The 21,784-nt window shown below is 37.6% G+C and overlaps 1 protein-coding gene across 1 annotated transcript; it reads left to right on the top strand.

The window, feature by feature from the left end:
- The first annotated feature begins 1,006 nt into the window (after positions 1–1,006).
- Positions 1,007–20,719, top strand: LOC129379601 (protein unc-13 homolog B-like). Its single transcript, XM_055060417.1, has 10 exons — positions 1,007–1,229; positions 7,001–7,030; positions 12,230–12,329; positions 14,221–14,338; positions 14,484–14,607; positions 15,794–15,864; positions 16,448–16,505; positions 16,710–16,739; positions 18,197–18,413; positions 19,978–20,719. The coding sequence occupies exons 1-10, from the start codon at positions 1,208–1,210 to the stop codon at positions 20,717–20,719; spliced, it is 1,512 nt and encodes a 503-aa protein (XP_054916392.1). The 5' UTR covers positions 1,007–1,207.
- The last annotated feature ends 1,065 nt before the right edge of the window (positions 20,720–21,784 follow it).

Raw genomic sequence — 21,784 nt, 5'->3', positions numbered from 1 at the left:
TTTTGGTTTTGTACAAATGTAATGACAAAATAGTCTCACTAGGGGGTGCTGTTTGTTAATTGAATAATTAATTCAATAAAGTCCTTGTTTTCCTTCCCTGTCAGATACTAAATTACTTAATATTTAATGTTTCAGATCAGTTTTGAATTCTAACAATTTTGCAATTTTTGCAAAATGCCAAAATGATTTAAAAAAAATTAAATAGAACTTTTTAATCTTTTCTAAAAGCCTGTATGCATATTCATAAAAGTTTACTTCTCTGACTGATGGCCATTAGGAAAGCTGCCTTACTTTTCTTTAAGCCATTTTTACAGTCATTTACAAAACCAATTTCCCCCAAAACTTTAGCTTCCTGACTGATGTCTTTAGATCTTGGTTCTGTATTTCCACATAGTATTCTTTTCTTACAATGGATCCATGTTGTGAAGCGCACCAGTCCCTCTTCCTGCAGCAGAACTTCCTCACATCATGACGCCTCCACAACTGGACTTCAGAGTGAGAGGATGCTGCTCTGCTTTTCTCCTAATGTAACGATCAACTTCAGAATTTTCTCTTTTTCTGCATCTTTTGTCAATTTTTTTCATTTTTTTTTCTTCATGGTGTCACAAGGAAGTTGGTTTTCAATAAACTATATAGTGTCAATCCTAATTGGCCTACAATAGGAAAGGTTTATTTTGATTTAATGTTTAAAAATATGACTAAAATATAAAAATAATATATATAAATCTCTTGAAGAACTGGACCAAAAGCAAACTAATAAAAAAAAAAAGATTAATTTTAATGTGGGTTATTTCATTGTTAGGTCAGGAAAGCGTCACCTGTTCTCTCCTCCCTCTCTCTCTTCCCCGATTGGTGGAAGTTCTAAAGACGCCCCGCCCTCCAGCCGCAGCGCCCCTCTGATTGGTCCGCTGTGACGCCAGTAACAGGTGTCCTCTCCTCCTCCTTTCAGGCGCTCTGCCGGGCTTTTCCATCCGAGTGGAAAGCTGGGATGAGAGTTTTAATAATGGCGTGGACTCAGCGGGGAGCAGCTGCTCTTTACTCCCCGTCCGGTACCCGCCAGAAACCTGCGAGCGTCGAAAAACGGATTTTATTGGAGCTTTGAGAGCATTTTAACGGATTTTGTTATGTTACCTGAGTGAAAGTAAATCTCCACTGAGAGCTTCAAACTGTGAAACTACCTGCTGCTGGTCGCTGGAAGCGCTTTGTCATGTCGTTACTGTGTGTCAGAGGTAGGTCTTTACTCTTCACATCGACTTTAAAGGAGTTTCCTGTGACTAATGGTGGAAAATGATCGTCCCCCCGCAGAGTCACTTCAAAATTAAGTGATTGTATCGAGCACAAAAAGTGCCACAATCCTATAAATCTATTATTTGTTTCATACAGGTTTGATTTAATAAGTGAAATACACAAATAATATTGTATCTTAAAGTATTTCAGCTTCAGTTTGTATTTCTTTTGAAGTTTGGCGTGCTAAAAGTGCCTTAGTTTCACACATTATAATAGTATTTAGATAACAGTTTAAACTTGCCACAAATGTATGGAATCACAATCAATCAAGTCAGAATTAAGAATAAGAATTTTATTTCATGACATTATGAAATAATGTAATCTTAGTTATTTTATGTGCATTATGATAAAGTATGGAGTGCCAAAAGAGCCTCAATTCAACAAAAAACAATATTTAAGTCAAAGTTAAGAATAAGAATTTGATTTCATGACATTATAAAGTTATGTAATTTTAATAATTATTTTTTACATCTACTGTAATATTTATATGGAGTTCCAAAAATGCCACAATATAACAAATTAAGAACTAAGTAAGTAATATTTTGGGACTAATGGGAAATGAATACATTTGATTAAAAATAGTATTAAAATAAAATTATTTAAGAAATTGTAAAATTTTACATCAAAATCTCTTATTTATTAATTTGCTCTTGAAATAAATGAACTAGCATCTGATTGGCCAATCTGCATATTAAGTTCTCTTTAGATCAATTATAATTACATGAGTTGAGTTAGCCCCGCCCACTGGCGTTGATGGATAAAGCCCAATTTATTAAAATATTTTTTATTTCCATTAATATTTAATGATTATAGATTTAATACATTTTTGTACATTTGTTGCCAAATTTATATAACAAACAAAAACAAATGTAAAAAAAAAAATTGAATTATGGCACGTTTAGATTTCCACAGTAAAAGTTAATAAGCATCCTCCAAATATCTGATTAATTTAATATGAAAATACACATTGTATTTACTAAACTATTAACCAGTCAATAAAAAAATTATTTTAGTTTGAATGCAAATTACTACATTGGTTCCGTTTTGGCGTTTGCTGTTTAGTTTTTGTGACTCGGCGCCTCTGCTGACCCAGTTTTAACTCTTTGGAGCAGCAGGAGCCGCTTGAAGCTTAATTACAATTTTATTGTTTGTTTACATTGAGATGCTACAAATATATTTGAGGAAACCATAAAGTGGGAACGGAGCATCCTGCTCCGCCATCTTTACTTCAGCCAAGCACTTTATGTAATTTGTAATTCTGTGGATCGGCTGCAGCAGTTTGACCCTGTAATGCTAACAGAGCAGGAGTGAATAAGCTGCAAAGCCCAAAACAAACAACTGGAAGAGAAAACACAAGAAAATTATTTAAATCAGTCCAATCTGTAAGGAGATTAACAAATAAACTGAGACATTTCTGATCATTTTGGGCTTCATGGTTCAGGTTAACAGAAGAACAGAGTGAAAGACTCAACTTTAGTTTCAGTAGTTTGGTTGGTAGTTTAAGGTTAATGTCTTTATGTGCTTATAAACCAGCTGTAGTTTAATTATAATAGTAACAGAAAATGGTTTTTTCCATCCATAACTTGTGAGATTTTGTTTAATTGCTCTTTAAGATCTCAAGATCTCAAAGAACAATAATGGTGGAAAAATTTGGACTTTGACATGAAGAGCTTGTTGAAACCAAACATGTTTGCGATTTACATCCACATATGGAAGTGTCACAAATCGGATTCATTTCTCTTGGGTGAAAAAATTGAAATTGTGTCGTTCACACTGCCGTGAAAAAGTGTTGCACACGTCGCATTCTGACAAAAAGTATGACTACGGAAAAGAATTTGCCGAATGGAGACACACCAGTCATGAAAAACTCAGGTTTGTGGATAAAAAGCTTTTGCTCCAGGATGAGTTTGTTCCTCGGTTGGATCAAAGTAGATTTATTTTTGAGAAACTGCAAAGGAAACTTTATTCACCTCACGTGTGTCACCTAATCAATAACCACATGTTTCTCCTGGTGGAAAAGACGATAGAAGAGAAGTGGCAGGACAATGTTTTTAATAACTTATTGCATGAATAAAATGATTTTAATTAAGTTTCTTCTTTAATGGAAATAAATATGGAGTTCAAAAAGTGCCACAACATAACAAATAATAATAATAATAATGAAAATAAATAACCCTAAAATTATGTTATTTTGACATTTTTGCTCATTCTGTAATGGAGACATAACTAATTAAGTGTATTTTAGCTACCTACTTAGAAGCTTTGTTGGATAAATCCTATATTAAAATAATGATATTATATTCTAGCATCTTGTAAAATGTATGTTCTGAGCTTCAGCAGCTCAGTAATTATTTTATGAAACTTTGAGGGCTGAAAGGCCGTTTTGAGCTGGACGAGAGGAGAGACGCTCATTTCAGACCTGTTTGCCTCTGTTTCAGAAACAAAAAGGAAACATTCAAACCCAGCAGGTTCAAAGATGGAGGTTTGGTCATTGTGGCGCATCGATGACCAAAACGTCACAAATAAAACCCAAAATTCTCCTCAATGGGCCGATTGAACCCAATCTGGACCTTTCAGGCGTTTCGTCTCTTAATTGCTGTTTGCTGTTGGACGGAGAGCTGATGTTATGACTCACACCCTCATGGCTCGACTTAACGCTGTTGATTATTTATTGCCGGTTGCGATGATTGGTCTCTGTGGCGACGCCGTTTCACAACAGATAAGTGTGTTGCTTTTGCACGAGGCTCTTTGCGGATATGCATGAGTCGCGTCGCGTGTTTCCCATGATCCTGTGGTGTTTTATTCACTGGTCTCTGGCAGAATTAAAACCATTTTATTGATTTCAGTTTGAATAAGAGGAAACATAATGCGACTTTAATCAACCTGTTATATATTCCATCTAAATTAAATTCTATGATGTTGAATTTCTTTAATAAATTAACGCAAGTTTTCATATTTATCAGTTATTCAGGAAAATATGCATTTAGTCAAGAAACATTTACAGGTAGGTTATATTTAAGCAAAAAAATATAAGCACTAATATAAAAACTAAAACATATAAAAACTAATAATTATCTTGCTAAATTATTGAATAAATAGTTTTAATCTGTTATATTGTTACACCATCATATTTTCAGTGTTTCAGGACTGTGTTTCAGGAAGCATTAGCGTCTGCTGCTACATTTTAAGCTTCATTAGCTTCTCTGCTAGGCTAACTCCTGTTAGCATAACTTGAACACAACAATGGACTTTTCCAGCGTCCAATCAGATCGTATTCGGATGCAGACATTAGTCCACCGTGAGCTGAGGAAGCGGTTTCCATCACTGTTGTTAGCGGATGTAGCTTGTGCGTCAGATTTACGGTCGTACCATAAACACAATACAAAGGTTCCAGCTGGAACGTTATAGTTTACAGTTTTACATAAAAATGAATGAACTGGAGTTGAGCTACAGATAAAAATGGTTCTTCAGTGTTAAGTTCATGAAGTCGAAAAGCAAAACCTGACATTTTGAACTTGCGTTTTATTCGTCACTCAGCTGATGTAAATATGGCCGACCTGAACCGCCACTGCAGAGAGCTGAGAGGAACCAGCAGAGGAATTATGGGAGAGAGCGAGGGATCGCCCTGGAGGAGTAATCCCCAGGCCATCTGCTCTCTCTCTCTCTCTCTCTCTTTCTTTCTCTCTTTTTATCACATTTGTTCATTCTTTCTCTTTATTGTCTCTTGTTCTCTCATTCTTTCCTTCTTTCTTTCTTTTTTGTTCATTTGTTTGTAGGTCTTTCTCTCTTTCTTTATTTATTCTCTTTTTTGCCTTTTTTGCTCTTGTTCTTTATTTTGACCTTTATCTCTTGTTATTTTGCTGTTTTGTTCTCTATTGTTTTTGTTCACTCTTCCTTTTTATTCTTTCTCTTTTTTGTTTTATTTCTCTTTCATTTGTTCTTTCTGTTTCTCATTCTTTAGTTTTGTTTTCTCTTTATTTCCCATCTCAGATCAAATCATGATTTATATAAGTGAATTTTAACATATTTCTTCTCTGTGTTGATTCACTGCTCATCTATTAGACAACAAAAGGGGAAACTGTTTAATTCTCCAGGTTCTTATAATCGTTAACCACTCAGCAGGGTAAACTGCATTTTCTGCATTAGGGTTGGAAAAAAGCATCAAAGAACAAGTGAGTTGATAAAGATCTGTTTGCACCATGAGAGTGCTCTGTTTTTTCCACATTGATGTTTCTCTACCTGCTTATTCACGTCAGTGGAAAGAAAGAAAAAGTTTCAGATTTCTCTGCATTTACGCCCGTCCATTAACTCATTGTACCCGCTGTCATCAGTCCTTTAGTTAAAGCTGTTTGTTTTTTTTTTTGCCAAAAATGTTTTTTTGGTATCTGGAAAATAAGCCATTTCAAAAACCTCCATAATTTAATGTCACAGCCCGTTACCTAGCAACCCCAGTAGAATTCTGCCCGTTACCTAGCAACCCCAGTAGAATTCTGCCCGTTCCCTAGCAACCCCAAACAGCCACCCTGAGTTGGGGGGCGTGGCCAGCAACAGGTTGGGTTTAAAGTGACAAGGTGCCATAAAACAGCTAAAATCTCATTAGCCAATAATTATTTTTGTTTAAAAGATGTAGTGAAGATGTTTTGTTTAGGCCATAAACCCATCCTGACCTGTTCAAGGAAGCATTATGGTTGCTTGGGGCACTAACTCAGAGAGGATGGAAATATGAAGCATCAATTTAGTGTGATCCCTCTGTTCCCATCTGGCATGTCAGGCTGCAGAGGTTTAACACACAACCCTACCACAGCAATCACCACTAATCCCCAACAAAGCCCTTCAAAATCCCATAAACGCTACTGTATGGATGCATCAGGGTAACGATGGCAGGTCTGATAAAATAAATAAACAAAATGAAGCAAAAAGTCTTTTTCTTTTGTGTCGTGACGTTTGTTTACCAGATGTTGTGTTTGGTGCTGCAGCTGTCTCAGCTTATGTTTCATGATTATGTTGAAGTTTCGGTGGTGATGAAAGGTTGGCCTTAATTCCCAGGAATGAAACGAGAAAAACGGGATAAATTCAGAAGACGAAAATCAGTCAGACATTTCCAGTTCTAAGTAAGACTCCATTTGGAAGCATTAATGCTACTCTTTTCCCTTTGTAAAGGTTCTGCTTTAAGGCTGTTAAATCTGTGGAAGATTATTGGAGCTGATCTTATTTCTGGTGGAAAGGTTTTTCTGTGGAGGAGCCAGGGGCTTCTTCTACATTTTAGCTAAATTCTGTCATATTCTGTTTCTCTTCTGTTTTTCATTTATTTGTTTTATTCAATTTTAAACCAGATGTTTGCAAACGTCAACCATTTTGTTTCCCCCCATTTGACGTGAAGTCAGACTAAACTTTTGCGGTTTTCAGTGACGAGGACCACTAACTAATCATGAGCATTAGTTCTGCTATTGCTAAAGCTAAATTGCTACACCAGCATAATATTTAGTGGAAGCTAATACTCCACTAACACAGTATTTAGCAAAAGCTAACACTAAAGCACCAAAACATTAGTGAAAGCTAATGCTAAAGTGTCCATATGTACTTAACCTTACTAATATGTGCAGTGAATCAGTGATGCATAATATTTATCAAAATTTTTTAAAAATCTGAGTTTTATATATAAATATATAGAACAATGATCTAACATTTAGTTTTTCTGTTTGTCTTTTTCTAGTGAAAAAAGCCAAGCTCCAAGGACCACCAGGTAAGAACCTTTAGTTTTATTTTAATGAAGAATCAAAATGGTTCACATTTTACACATAAGAATGAAGTTGTGCTCAGGTTCTTCGTCAGAGGTTTTGGTGTTGTTTCCTTCAGCAGTTCTCGGTGCAGCGCCCCCACAGGTGAGGAGAGGAACTGGTTTTTCAATTCGTTTGGTTTGTTTACTCAATGCAAAGTTCAAATGAAACAAATGTTACAATTTTTATCCCCTTTCGAATCAAATCTGCTGGGATGTCAAATGTGAAAAGACGCTTGGAAAGCATCTCAAAGTTGCGTCACTGAAGCTCTGGAGGTCTAGACTTGGCCACACCTATTTTAAAAGCTCTTAATTAGTGCTGATTACCCTAAAGTCGGTGTTGTTGGATGTTGGCCACATGCAGTTTTCTCATTTAGGTTAATCGGTTACATTCTGGCAAGTGAGTGAAAGCGGGTTGATTATGGATTAAACCTGCGTCCTTCAGCCAGGTGAGCTCATCTCCTGGGAATAAATCCTCGTGCGGCGCGCGCTTACGCCCAAACTAAAGCCCAGCGACATTTCAGGGAAGAGCAGGCAGGAGCTCCAAGGGGAAGTTATGATGTTTGACTCGCATCGATTGGAAACTTAATCATCCCTGCAGATGTTTGCATGTGCTAAGCCTCTTCTTCTTCTTCTGTTATAAACTGCAGCGCCTTCCTGTCCCAGAGCAAACATCAGAGATAACTCTGCTAATCCAGCCACTTCCTGAAGTGTCAGGTTATCATAACAGACTCTTCTTGTAAAGCGTTAAGCCTTGAAACTCTGTAAATGTTAGTTTTGTTGCTGACATTTGTATTCAAAGATGTTCAATATGTTTTTTTAGAATTGCTCAATGATGCAAAATCAGAGAATGTGAAGTGAAACAGTGAAATGTTTGCTTTACAGAAATCCAGTAAGTCCTACATTCATTAAAGTGCAGCTTAATAAATGATTGTTCTTCTGAAATTCAATATATAAAGTAAAACTTATATTTTATATGAATTAATTGTACACAGACATAAATTTAGATGATTATTGCATACAGGTGAGTTCTGTGTTCCAGAATATTGATAGAAAGTTGAGTGGAAAGAAAATAAATAAAACGTTTATTCAAGAGTTTTCATATAAAATACTTTGGTTACAGAAGTTTTTGTGTCCTTTCCTTTGTTAGCTCTGGGTGCAGCGCCCCCACAGGCCAAGAGAGGAACAGGTTTTCCAATTATTTTAGTTTGTTAGACGCAGAGCAAAGTGAAAGCAAACTTTGGTCCCAAATCAAACCTTCTGGATTATCAGGTGTGACAACAGATTTACTCTCAATCTATTTATCAGAATTGCTGACTCTGCCTTTTGTCTGAGTCGTAGTTTGCATCCATTGCATTCAGAGCCAGAATTGAACAACATTTGCTATTCCTGGCGCCGTCTGTCTGCTGTTTTCGACATCGTTCCTCGTCTTAATTTTTATTTACTCTTCTGAAGCAGACGTGAAGTTCTGCAAGACGCTCTAAAGTTTGCATAAGGTTGGTCGAGGAATGTTTGCGTTGTGCTTCTGCCGCACCTGCCTGTCTTTCCCACCTGATTTTGGGTCATGTGTTGTACCTGGAAGCGCCGCCATTTGGATCAGAGTGACCTGGTCCGGGCCGCCGGCCAGCTGCCTCCGTTTCCACCGCCTGCTGCAGGAAACCGCGGCTCGACAAGGAAATATTCAGCAATCGTTTGTTTTTCTTCTCCTGTTTTCACACTAAGCCTCATTCTTCACCTTTAACAATAAAAATAATTCAGGCTCAGATTATATATTTATGAACATAAACAGTTTTAGACGCTCTTGGTGATGGAAGAGGTTTGGAAATGTCAGTTTTCCGCCTGCCTGAGTTTTTCCTCAGTAATTTATTGAAAAGTAGATGAATAATAAATGAAGACATTTGACTGAAGCCTCAGGCTGCGTGGGAGGTTTATCTGATGACTGATGTCTGCTCTCTCTAAACATCATCCTACGGTCGTAATCCCTCCATGCGAACAAGCAGCAGCTGCAGCTCCGCTTAATAAGAAAAACAAAAACTAATTTTAACATCTTATTTAAAAAAAAAAACTTTCATTTTCACCAGATTTGCTACTCAGGATTAAGTTCAGCTTTTTGTCATATAACTTCAGTTTTGGACATTTTGGCGAAACGATTTGTAATTTTTTCATTCACTTTCAACAAAACTACACAACTGGTGTTAACCAAATATTATATTTTCTAAGATTCAACCGTTTGTAGTTAAACACAAACAATGCTGCAGCTAAAGAAATTGTAATATTATCAAACAGTAAATGTATTTTAGTTATTTGACTCAAAATGTGGTATTTATATGGAAACCTGAAAGTGCCATAATTAAACAAAGCCGTTTAACATTTAGACGTGTTTCTGCTTCAACACACCTCAGCTTGTTTAAATTTAAAGTGACAAAAAAAAAAATCTCATTATCTATGAATTGTGCAAAAATTGTGCTGAAGATGTTTTTGTTATTCTGTAAACCGATCCTGACCTCTAGAAATAGTTTGTTTTTAGTAAAAAATAGTCCTACAGTTTTTGATTTTGCCCAGATAGTTGTGTTTCCACCTAATTGCGAACTTTTAAAGTGTCAGGAAAAGGAAAATAAATGTGTATTAGATGTGTTTTCACCTGTTGGTTTGGAGCGAATCAACCAGGCTATGGAAGGCTTGAACTGACCACATGATGGCGCTGCATACGACTTTAATAAATAGGATTGCATATCGTGCCTCTGGATCGCTATATTAGAACTTACTCAGCCAATGGGAATCCATCTTCAGCTTATTTTCGTAAAAAAGCGAAACCATCAAAGTGAGAAAAACTTTTTTGTGTGAAATTGAGGAAGTTATTTAAGAATCTCTTGTTTCCATCAACGCCAGTTCAAAAATCCTTGACGGAAACACGGCCAGCGCTTCATTTGTTGCAGAAGGAGTTGCATTTCGCTGCTGCTTTGTCTGGTCAGATGGACGTTTTGTGTCTTTTCCAGGCGGATTTTGCTGCTTCCTCCTGAACGGAGCAGATTACATCAGCGGATGGTTGACGACACCTGCTGTAAAAAGGCCCACAGCCTCTAAACGGCTGCTATCTAATCCATACATCCTCTTCCTGTTATCTGGCGCTGGCTGGAGTCGGCCCAAGTGAGGCACAAGGCATGAGCGATTTAATTAGGGACGGGCCGGCATGTCCCCCAGGCTGCGTTTTCTGGCCGCTGATTAGGTTTATTTTCTGCCTGGTTACTTTCACAACTGCTTTTGGTGTTTAAAGTATTATTTTTTTAAGCTTTCCTCTCAGTCCGGATCTCCTTCCAGTTTACTTATCCGGCTCCAGTGCAGGGTAAATGTTTTAGGCCGTTGCCCTGGCAAACGTTGATGGGAGCAACAGCTGATTGGTGGCTTTTTTTCCCCAAACATCCAGAGGTGGGTCTGATTGAACCCCCCTGTTTTACCTTTACATCCTGATTCCTGGGCCACAGATTGTTGTAATTTTCAACAAACTGGTTCTAATAACGCGGCTGAAAGCTGTGCATGCTTGAGACCCAATCTAAAAATGCTTAACAGTTTAAACTCAAAATATAACTCAATTTGCTTAAATACACACAGTAGAAACCATGTTAGCGCTACCACTGAAGCTAACGTCAACAGATTTTAGGAGAATCAGCCAATCAGACTGTAGGAAAAATGAATGCCACCACTGGATTGGGTACTTTGGAAATCAACTAGCATTGCTGCTAGGTATGTTAGCTTCCCAAATCGCTTACATTTGTAATACTTTACATATAAAAAGTATCTATTTGTAATCCATTCCACACATTTTTTTTTTGCATAAATCATTCTTAGATAATGAGAATTTAGGGCGTCTGTCTCTTTAAATCCAGATAAAATGCTTTTGGCCCAAAACTACCTTACAGCTTAGAAAAGCAGAGATGGATTTCACTATATTTGTGTTTTTATCACCAAAAACTGAAGAACCTTATTGCTGAAATGTGCTTCACAAATAAATGTGATTTATTAAAAACAAAATAAACTGAAGGGATTAAGATTTTTTGTAATATAAGATTAGCTTAAGTAGCTTCTGCTACTTGTATCATTTTTGTCCAGTTAATCACCAGAATGCTAAATTACTAAAACAATCTTTAGCTGCAGCTTTACAGTTGGAAGTTCCAGGCAGTAAAGGTCAGAAGGTCACGGTCCTGCTCCTGTTCTGTTTGCTGTCAGAGTGGCGAGTAGTAGGAAACGACCCCCAGCTGTGACGGTGATGCCGCTTCCCGCGGCCCGGTGCAGGACATGCAGCGGCGGCGACTCTTCGGCTCCGCCTCCCAATCTCCTGCCCCTCAGCAGCAAACATCTGGCTGACAGGAAGTCCACGGATCTCTGGGTGTGAAAACACTCCGGCTCTCTGAGCTCGTCTCTGATTGGCCGCGTTTCTGAATCGCTCACCTCGAACTGGATCGTTTCAGACAGCTTGACCTTTAACCCAGGTGGATTTCAGTTCAGCTTTGATTGGGATTAGGGCTGACGGCGACCTTTAGCGGTACATCCACAGGTCAGGGGTCACCAGGAAACGGTCCAACACGGCCACAGGCTGCATGGTTATGGTGTCCATAGAAACTGTGAGGCACGTTCATGACAGGAAGTAGTGGAGGCGACGCTTGGCGAGCGTCTGGCGGCGATAAGTTTGGTTCTCTGAGGAGATTAACGGGTCAGCGGAGGCAGATTGATCTGCTTTCACTCTCAGTGGATCGACTGATCCCTCATTAGCAGATGCTGAACACAGCAATCAGGGCAGTTCAGTTCGGTTCAGTTCATTTCGGTTCGGTTCAGTTCGGTTCAGTTCAGTTCAGTTCAGTTCAGTTCAGTTCAACAGGTAAAGGTGAGTTTCAGCATCAGAGTTAGATCAGGAAACTAAGAGTCCGTCTGTCCACTGTGTTCCATCCACTCTTCTGTCCATCCATTTTTATCCACCTGTTTGTCTCGTCGTTGTAAAAATGGCCGACATAATAAAACGTTTATCTCGATGTTTTCCATCGTTTTTGTTTTTTATCGCCAAACTCGCTCAGCGTTACTTGGATCTGCAGCCGATTCTCCTTCTCTTCCTTTGAATCCTCATCGTTGCTCCAAGCAGAAATGCTTCAGGTTTTCTGTCCTGTTTTGTTTCAGATAAGTTCAACACCTACGTGACGCTGAAGGTCCAGAATGTGAAAAGCACGACCATCACGGTGCGCGGCGACCAGCCCTGCTGGGAGCAGGACTTCATGTTGTGAGTCACTGAACAAACTTTCACACATTTATCAGAAACAAACCTTCACTGCGGGTCTGACTCGGCAATAAGACCAAATGGCCGTAACTCTGCTGTTGACCTTTGACCTACTTTGACAGCATTATGCTGCAGCTGCTTTTGCTGCCACTCGTTTAATTTTCTGGATTTTGATGACACGGCCACCATGTTGGTTTGCCTTGCGTCATTGTTTGTCTTTGCTGCGGTGTTTGTTTTTCCAGGCCTTCATCAGCGTCTGTCAGAGGCAACATGCCGAGTTTCCAGCAACCAGATCGACTCAAATCCAGAAAGTTATCAGTTATTTTAGGAAAAATCCAAACTTTATTCTCAGTTCAGATTTTTTTTATTATGAAACTCCTATTTTTTATTTTGCCTGTCTAAACACTCAAGCAGTATGAATGAAGTTATTCTGGAAAAAAAGAGAAGTTGAGGAGAGGAAACAACTGTTTTTCAAAATAAGAGCATGTATATAAACATCTAGCTACTTAAAATTTTTACTAATTAAATGCGACCACAATCAGATTTCTGTGTGAACATTTTACGACTCCAAGCGAGTGTTAGCATTTGTTGCTAAGACTCGGCTTCCCTTAAATTAATCTTTCTGGATCATTTCTAAAGCGCTAATTTGCTTCTGTGTTTTGTAAACAAAATTAAATGGGTGCTTCCGGGTTGCACTATCTGAATGGAAGATTTAATTTCAATTGAAGTTAGCGCTTTAGCATTAGCTTCCAGTAAGTACAATGCTGACGCAGCGCATTTCCGTTAGCATATCCAATGTTTATGATTAGCGCTTTCGGGTTAGCATAGCTAGCTTTTTAGTTAGCAGTGTGCATTACTTATTAACCATTCAAAATACATTCACTAAAAAACAAAATCAACATTTTTAAAGCTATTTTTTTGTTGTTTTATTATGTTACCTGATGATTTTTGTGCTGTTAAAACTGATTTTGTCCTTATTTGTTATAAAAAGTCAATAAAGTTTGAGATTCTAATGTTAAGTAAAATGGAGGAAAAAAGTTTGTGGATCATTTTTCAAGCTACCCAAGAATGAAACACATTTTACATATTAATTAATCACATACTGGTGTTTTGAAACCTTTATTTCTGTTAATTATGTTGATTTTCCACTTGTAGTTAATGAGAACATGACATTTTAAAAACATTTCATAATATAGAGATTTGGGTACAATGAAAAGTAACACCAGCTTAAATATTGTTTTCAATAGGAGCTTTGAAAAAAGAGGCTTTTCAAAAGGCTTATTTTAATTTATTGAATGGAATGAAATGGATTATTTTGAGTTTGGTAATTTCTCCAAAATGCTCGTCTGTTTTTTTAAAGCAGCAATTTAACAACATTTTCAGTTGCTTCCTGAAATGCTTGTTAGTTTTCTTGCATTAAATGATAAAAATCGCCACCCCAGACAGTTAAAGTCTCCCAGTTTGTCCCAGTTTGATGATGGGATCTGTGGTTTATTCTTCTCAGCCTTCATCTCTGCACCTGGCTGCTCCGTTCCAATTATCTGCTGCCTTTGATTATCTTTTCTCATCTTCCTTTTGTTGGCTCTCGATGCGTCTAAACTTCAACATGCAAATGTCCCAGTCATCCTTTCAAAATGGAGGCCTCTTTTTATGCTGCCATCAAGCCCTTTGAGAGGCATGTTGAATGAAATGAGGCAGAGGTGGATTATAGCAGCTAAAACACAGCAAAAAGCGTCTTTTGTTGCAGCCTGATGGTAATTATGTCGAGATTTCACCTCTATTAAATGTTTTTCTAAGCAACAAAGCTTCCTGTTCTTTTATCTGTGACATTTTCCACTGGGTGCGTTAGGAAAACATCAACATTTCCCAGTAAAAACGCTGTTTCTGCTTTCAGTGAGATCAACCGGCTGGACCTGGGGCTCATTGTGGAGGTGTGGAACAAAGGCCTGATCTGGGACACCATGGTGGGAACGGCCTGGATCCCCCTGAAAAACATCCGCCAGTCTGAGGAGGTCAGAGATCAAACTTACCCAGCGACAGATGACGCCCAGAAGCGCTAGCTATCGCGGCTAACAGGCGCTACAGCTGGTGCCTGTGAGCAGCGGCTGATGACATCACTGCGGTGAGAGTGAAATGTTTCTCCGTTTCCGATCACAGGAAGGTTCAGGCGAGTGGATCTTCCTGGACGCAGAGGTTCTGATGAAGGCTGATGAGATTTACGGCACCAAGAACCCGACGCCCCACCGAGTCCTGCTGGACACGCGCTTCGAGCTGCCGTTCGGTGGGTCTCATAAAACTATTAATCTGTTTTTACAGTGTCTCATCAAACCGCTGATGCCAAACAAAATGGCTGCAAGATTAATTGATTTTATTGATTAACCAAATTATTTGTTTTTGAAGATTTTATTTTTGTCAAAAGTAATTTCCTTCTCTGTTCTTTTTCTTTCTGTAATTGAATCCAAATGAAAGTGTTAATTGAATCTGTCTTTTCAGTAAAGTCACATTTATTATTTTTTTAATGAAATACTGTAATGTTTATTGCTAATATTTTATTAATAAATCTTCACTAATATTTTAAGATTTTTTGATAAAATTGTATGAATATATTATTGCTAATATTGTATAAATAATTTATTGCTAATAGTTTATTTGAATATGTTAAGTTCATGACTAATGTTTAATATTTATTGCTAATATTTTACTACAAATAGTTTGCTGAGGTTTTGTAAAGATAATTTAAAGTTTTTTGTTAGTTTACTGCTAAAATGTCATTTTAAAAAAATTATAGTTTTTCTTTAAAAACTTGATTATTGGTAATATTTTGTTAAAAATTGTTCAATATTTTATTCCATTTTTTGCTAGAAATTTTTTGTTCCCTTCTAATATTTTGTTAATAGTTTTTGCTAATTTTTAAAGTTTTTTTTTTTTGCTTAAATTTCTTTGTTTTTTCTCGTTGAGTTTTGAATTTAAATTTTTTCTGCTACATGACAAAAATATGCAAACCTCCTGTGTTGAAGAAAGTACGTTTATGTGTTTGCGGCCTAGTTAAAGTAAAAAATAAAATAAAAAATCTGCATCACACAAGAATATTATTTCTGTAAATGTCTCCATTAAAATCTTGAGCCTTTTCTGGGAGAAAAATGTTGGTTTTTGACATGGATGGCAGGAAATCTGTCACATTTTTGAATCTTTTTTTTTGTGCAGCGTCACATTTTTCACGGCGTGCTGGTTGCTGTTCTGAGCAGATCAAAGTTGCTGCTCAGCAGCGCGGTGGCGCTTGGCGGCCATTAAAGCTGCAGGTCGGCGTCTCTTTGAAGGCTTTGTGCCCTTTAATGTGCATCTGCAGCCGCGCAGCTTCAGCTGGGAATAATGCGACGCTCCACTTCCTGTCGCTCACATTTTGTTCCAGTTTATTTCACATACACTGTAAATAAATAATGGTGTGTTTTCTGAATTATTAACTCCAGATATCCCAGAGGATGAAGCGCAGTATTGGACAGGGAAGCTGGAGCGAATCAATATGGGAATCCATGATGAGGTAAAATTCAGATAAATTCAACTTCAGATAAATTTAGTGAATTTGTTTTTTAGTTACCGACTGAATCCATAAATAGTCGATTCTTCTTCATCACTTTCTCTAATTTATTTGTGCAAAATAAACCAACACCTGTTTCTGTTTACAATGAGAAAATACAACAAAAAAAAAGATTTTACTGCAAATACTTTTTCCTTCCACTCAACTTTTCATTTACGTTCTTGGATTTACGTAACATGCACTGCAAAAAACTAAATATTATCAAGTATTTTATGTCTAGTGAAAATATTTAGTATGATAAAACTGAATTACAAATAACCTTTTAGTGAGCTGTAGGAGTTTGCTTTAAATCAATAAAGCAAACTTTATTGATTTAAAGCTTTATTGATTAAACTACAACATGTTTTCTTTCCACTAAACTTTAATGTGTTTTTTACAAGGCAGTGTCAGTTTGAGCCCATGTTCCTTCCTCTTAACTTTTTATTAATATTCTTTTAATACTAAAGTTATTAAGATGCGTCTTTAACTTCTGGGGAAAAAGTATTTAAAACCTGAAATGATGTTTGATTCTCTGTTTTCTCTGTAGTTTCCTCTTCCAGATGAGGACCAGAGGACTCCGCTGCAGTGTGCACCCTCCCAGTGCTGTGAGTTCCCTCTGTTCTCCGTTCAGCCACTAGAGGGCGTCAGATAATTTAGTTTGAGCTTTCTTCTGTTTCTTTCTGTATCTTTTTATCAGAACCAACCAAACTTTTTGTCACAGCTGTTCAGGTTGATGTAGAGAACTTTTTTTTTTCTTGCTGCCTCCGTTTGGTCTGAAATCTCATTTGTAATATTTGCACTTTCACCAGGCAACTATTTCGGATGGGCTGACCCACTGAGTATGTAACGCAACTTAATGGATCTCTTCTCCTGGCCAACCCTAAATATTCCTGAATTAAATCTAACCTATAACTTTTCCATTCATTTTATTCATGTTTCTGCAGTCTAATACATTTTTTCCTTTTGTTTTCCTTGATGTCCTTTCATTCCCACCAATCTCTTGCTGCTGGATGTAAAATCTGTTTTATTGTGAGAAACGTTTGACAATAGATGTTGGAACTGAAATATGTTTGAGCTTTTTGGAGGGAATGCTTTCCTGAAAGTCTTTCCCTCTACAGACAGTGAGAGAATAACAAGAGAAAATTTAAACTGCAGTACCATGTTTCCACCCCAAGAGGGCAGAATTTCAATGTTTTTAGCCCAAAATTTTGCAGAAATAAACAAATTTACACTAAAATGTCAAAATGTTTAAAGAAATTTGGACAGAAACAAAGAAAACACCATTAAAGACCAATTTAAATAGTTTATAAGCAAAATGAATTTTAATTGGGGATTAGTTGCACTTAAAGAATGATTAAAATGTTTAAAATCTGAGCGATTCTTGTTGTGATTATGCCAGAAAGATTTCTGCTTTCAGATTATGGCCTCCTTGCAGCCATCTGAGGACAGCAGGATGTATCTGTAATAAATTTACTGCCTCTAATTAAAAGGGGGCGATGTCTAATTGTGGTTTCTCTCTGTTTGCCCAGATTGAATCACTCACACATCACACTAGGCTGTTCCTTGGTAACCACTCACAGCCCCATTATAATCCAGCTGCTCATTTATTCTGCAGTGTTGCTCCGAAAAATCCTGTTTTTAGTTGGACTGGATTAAATTTACTGTTACATTTACTGTTGTGTGCTTTAATATCATTTTATCTATCAAATCAAAGCAGTTTTTATTTTTTTACTGCATTAATGAGTCAGTTAATTTTTTTGCGGAAATTGAAGCCAAATAATTAGATCCTTTGTCTTTTTGCACTAATTCATAATTATGGGTTTATTCCAAATTTTCCACAGAAATAATCAAAAACATCGGGTTTAAGTGACGCTAACTCCCACCAGCAGGTGGCAGTGATCGACGTGGCGAGTAACAAAACTTTTATCGCAAATATTGCAAAATTCTTCACCTAGCAACCCAAACACAAAATCAAATGTTTTATTTGATTTCTGTGCAGTTTCTAATGTAAATATCTTGGTTCATTTGAAATAAAATTAAACTAATTTCCAAGCAACTTTTTTGACAAGACAAAGGAACTATTTTTAAATAAATAATTTGTAAGTATAACAAAGAAATTTAAAGTGACAGAACCCAGAAAACAACTCATTCTGAAATGAGCGACTAAAATCTCTTTGTCTAAGAAGGATTTTGAGTAAAAAGAAATGATGGACCTTTCCTAACTTGTTCAAGTAAACATTTAAAGGTGGAAGGTCGTCTTTCAATTAGTTTTATTGATCAGATCTTCCTGCTGCAGCTTTGGACGACCAGGACAGCGCCGTGGACGACCGGGATAGCGACTACCGCAGCGAGACCAGCAGCAGTTTGCCGCCTCGGTACCACACCACGGCCCAGCCCAACTCGTCCGTCCACCAGTTCCCCATGGGGCCCCGCGGCGCCCAGCTGCAGCCACACTGCTGCACCGACTCGGTCCACAGCTTGGACCTGGACTACCGGGACCAGAGAGGAAGCAGGTAGAGCCGAGCATAAACACTCATTCACACTCTGAACACTGCAAAAACACAAAGTCTTTTTTGTCTAAATTCTACTGCAAATATCTTATTACACTTCAAATAAGGCAAAACTAACTTGCAGGTAACTTTTCAGCAAGATATAGAAGCTTGTTTTACATCAATAATTCATAAATATGGATAAAAACAGTAGTTTCAATAGCAGATTATTTCTCTGGTCACATTGGAAAAATGTCAAAATTAAATAATCAACTAGTGGAACTAGTAAATTTTTATTCTGGATTAAAGAATTATGAGATTAAATTAAGCTCTTTCTTCCTGTAAAGTTACTTGTAAGTTAGTTTACCTTTTATAACACCTAGTGTATGGCTGAAACAATTAATCAATTAATCATTAATTAGTGTATACATTTAAAATAAAGACCATTTGCTGAATAAACAACATATTCAGAACATATGTCAAAGCTATAAAAATTATTATATTTTGGATTTAGGATAAAAACAAATTTGTCTGTAAATATCTTCTACCTCAAATTGTTAGTATTAAATTGTATTAAACTATTTTCATAATTAAAACTGAATTTATTTGATTTATTTGCATCTTTTGATGTATTGCTAATGTTGTATAAAAAAGCTTAAGTGGTTAAATAAAAAATTTGTACTGTGCCAATTTAGTTGCAGTCTTACTTTTCGTTAATGTAATTTGAAACAGCAGCCTTACTAATGACATTTTCACCAATTTAAAAACCTGTTTTAAATTGGTGTCATTTATATATTTTATTTTTGAGAAACTGAATTTTGACTTGTCATTAAATATATAATAATCAGCTTTAAATATTTTTTTGAAATACCATCACTTTTTGGAGATTATTGAGTGGTATTTGTTGGCATTAAAATTATTTAAAAAAATAATTTTGAAGGGAGTTTTTGAATGTGCAGTTGTCAGACCATAGAGAAATGCTCTTAGATTCATTTACACCAGTGAGAACAACACAAATCTGTCTGCGCTTCCTGATAGCAAGCTGCTAATTCTGCTGCAGAAAAGAGAATAAAAAATGGGATTCAAGCTCTTTGTTTCATTTTGTCAAAGAATCTGTTGTGCTGCTTCGGCTCCTCTGCAGTTTCAGAAGCTTTCGGAAGAGAAAACCTCTCTGTGACGCTCCCAGAGGGAGAGGGTCAGGCTTCTCTCTTTGGGGATTATAAACTTCTGAACCAAATGCCGTATGTTGGCGATTTAGGGTTTAGAGAGCTGCTAACTGTGACATTTGTTCAGGCTAAATCTAAATTTGTTCAGGCTTATACAAATATGGTGACACAATATGTTTCAACACAAAAACAGAACTATTAACCATGCAAAATGCACAGAGGTGTGAATCTGCAAATATTCAGTCTCTCCAGGATGTTTCTGTTTGCTTTTATTTATCTACCTTTGCATGCAGTTTTCCTGTCTTAATGGCTTCTTTTTATCTTACTGTCTAACTTCTGTGTTTTTGTCTTCAATTTTTCTTTTTCTTTTTTCTTTGCTTCCCCTTCGTCTTTCTTTCTGCTCCCATCCTTTACTCACTAAGATCTTTAAACCAGAAGGGAAGAGTTAGAATAATACCTGTAGATTCTGGCATGGGGTTTGAAGAGTGGGAAAACAAATACAAAGGACGATCAAAGCCTCAGCTGAGCGACTTCCTGGATGACAAGGAAGACACCGTAATCTTTCGAATGGGAAGACCTTACCCGGAGCCGACGAGAACAACAGTCAATCAACCTCAGAGCAGTTTTCGGGCTGCAACTTACCCTGAAAGCTATGACACTATTGACCGAAGGAGAAAGAAAAAAATAATGGACCCTGGAGGGCTTCTCCGCAACCACGGAGAAGAGACGCCTGCCGATCGTCTTGCAAAGTTTCCGGAGAGAAGAGGGGAGTCATTCCTGCGACAGGTAGCAGAGATGCAGGAGGAAGAGGAGCGCTTCATGACTTCATCGTGCCTCAGGCCGTACAAAGACGGACTTCTCTACAAAACAAGGATGTGGGCGAAAAATGACCTGGATAACACTTTGGAGAACTATGTAGCATATAAAAAAGGGTGCGAACCTCATCCGAAAGCGCGGTTTGACTTTGAATTTGACTGCAGGGATGCTACGTACCCTCCAGCGGTCAATAAACATACTAATGACTTTGTGGCTGGAGACTTTTACGAGCAGCATCACAAGGAGCGGCATCCCAATGAGGCTACATGGAGTATCCCCAGGGTCTCCGTGAAAAGAAGTGTGGCAGAACTGGAGGATGGGTTTCTGAGGCGATACTTTCCCCTGTAGAGCCGATTGATGAATATGTTGACCCAATGGATGAGCTTCAGTGTCTTGTTGAGACGGTCTCTGAATATCTCGCTGAAAAAGAAATTAGTAAATATGGTTCCCTTCCCAAATCAAGCAAGTCGAGGCTATCGTCTCTGGGTAGCAACCGGACAGATTCATTTGGAGAAGATCAGAGTATTTCAAAGGACTGTAAAGAAGAAGCTGATTCGGATCAGGGTATTTCAGGTGTGAAGAATGCAATGAGCTCATTGTTTTGCTCCATCACTGACAAAGTAGGAGGGGAATGAAACAACCTTCACCGGCTCCACAACCTGCACAGTCTGGCATAACAAGGCTTCTATCCTTTATCCCCACAAAGGCAACAGCACGGCTCCTGTAGCAGTCGTATCTCCAGTAGAAACTTCTCCCGACAAGTCCTTCGGTTCTCTGTCTCAGAACAAAACACAAGTCCCACAGGAAACAGGAAGTTCTACTCGAACCTTAAGAGAACATTCACCCAAGGTCCAGACTCAACCGCAAACTACACCAGGAAACTCAGTTATGGAAAAATTGAATCCTTTAAAGCTTTTTTCAGGAGGTGAAGTTCAAAGTTCTGCTGAATCCAAGCAAGAGTTTGAGACTAAATATTTCCAAGCAAAGAACCAGTCTAACGGAAACTGGGTTTCTAAAACCGTTCAAGGTAAACAGTCAATGACGGACGTTGGTGCTATGAAATCAGTGAGGTTGGGGAGTTCAGCTCAAGAAAACTATCTGGTGCACAGTCATGACAAAAATATACACTGGAAACAAAATCCGATATTTATGAGCAAAATTTAAATCCTCCAGAGACTCAGAAGTTTACTGACCAAACTACAAACACAGGATTTTTTAGCCCTTTCAAGAAATCATTGAGTTCATTGATTACACCAGTAGGTCTTGTTCCACCTCCAAATGCTCCTCCTGTGGCGGTTTATCCAGTGTTTCGAGCTAACGAGAATCCACAACCACAGAAACCAGTGGGGAACCAGCCACTAAGTAGCAAGCCAAAACTGCCTTTTGTCCCCTCAGAAAATGTTCCTACTCAGC

This window comes from Poeciliopsis prolifica, unplaced genomic scaffold (genome assembly GCF_027474105.1).
Source record: "Poeciliopsis prolifica strain line A6 unplaced genomic scaffold, Auburn_PproV2 SCAFFOLD059, whole genome shotgun sequence".
NCBI classification, from domain to species: domain Eukaryota; kingdom Metazoa; phylum Chordata; class Actinopteri; order Cyprinodontiformes; family Poeciliidae; genus Poeciliopsis; species Poeciliopsis prolifica.
The sequence above is the reverse complement of the archived record's forward strand: the minus strand, read 5'-3'. Positions and strand labels throughout refer to the sequence as shown.

Bases quoted from the DNA above. Each gene is read 5' to 3' on its own strand.
- LOC129379601 (XM_055060417.1), top strand. From the start codon at position 1,208: ATGTCGTTACTGTGTGTCAGAG. The intron at 15,865-16,447 runs GTAAAATTCAGA...TTTTCTCTGTAG, and splicing joins ATATGGGAATCCATGATGAG to TTTCCTCTTCCAGATGAGGA. The intron at 18,414-19,977 runs GTAGAGCCGAGC...TTACTCACTAAG, and splicing joins CGGGACCAGAGAGGAAGCAG to ATCTTTAAACCAGAAGGGAA.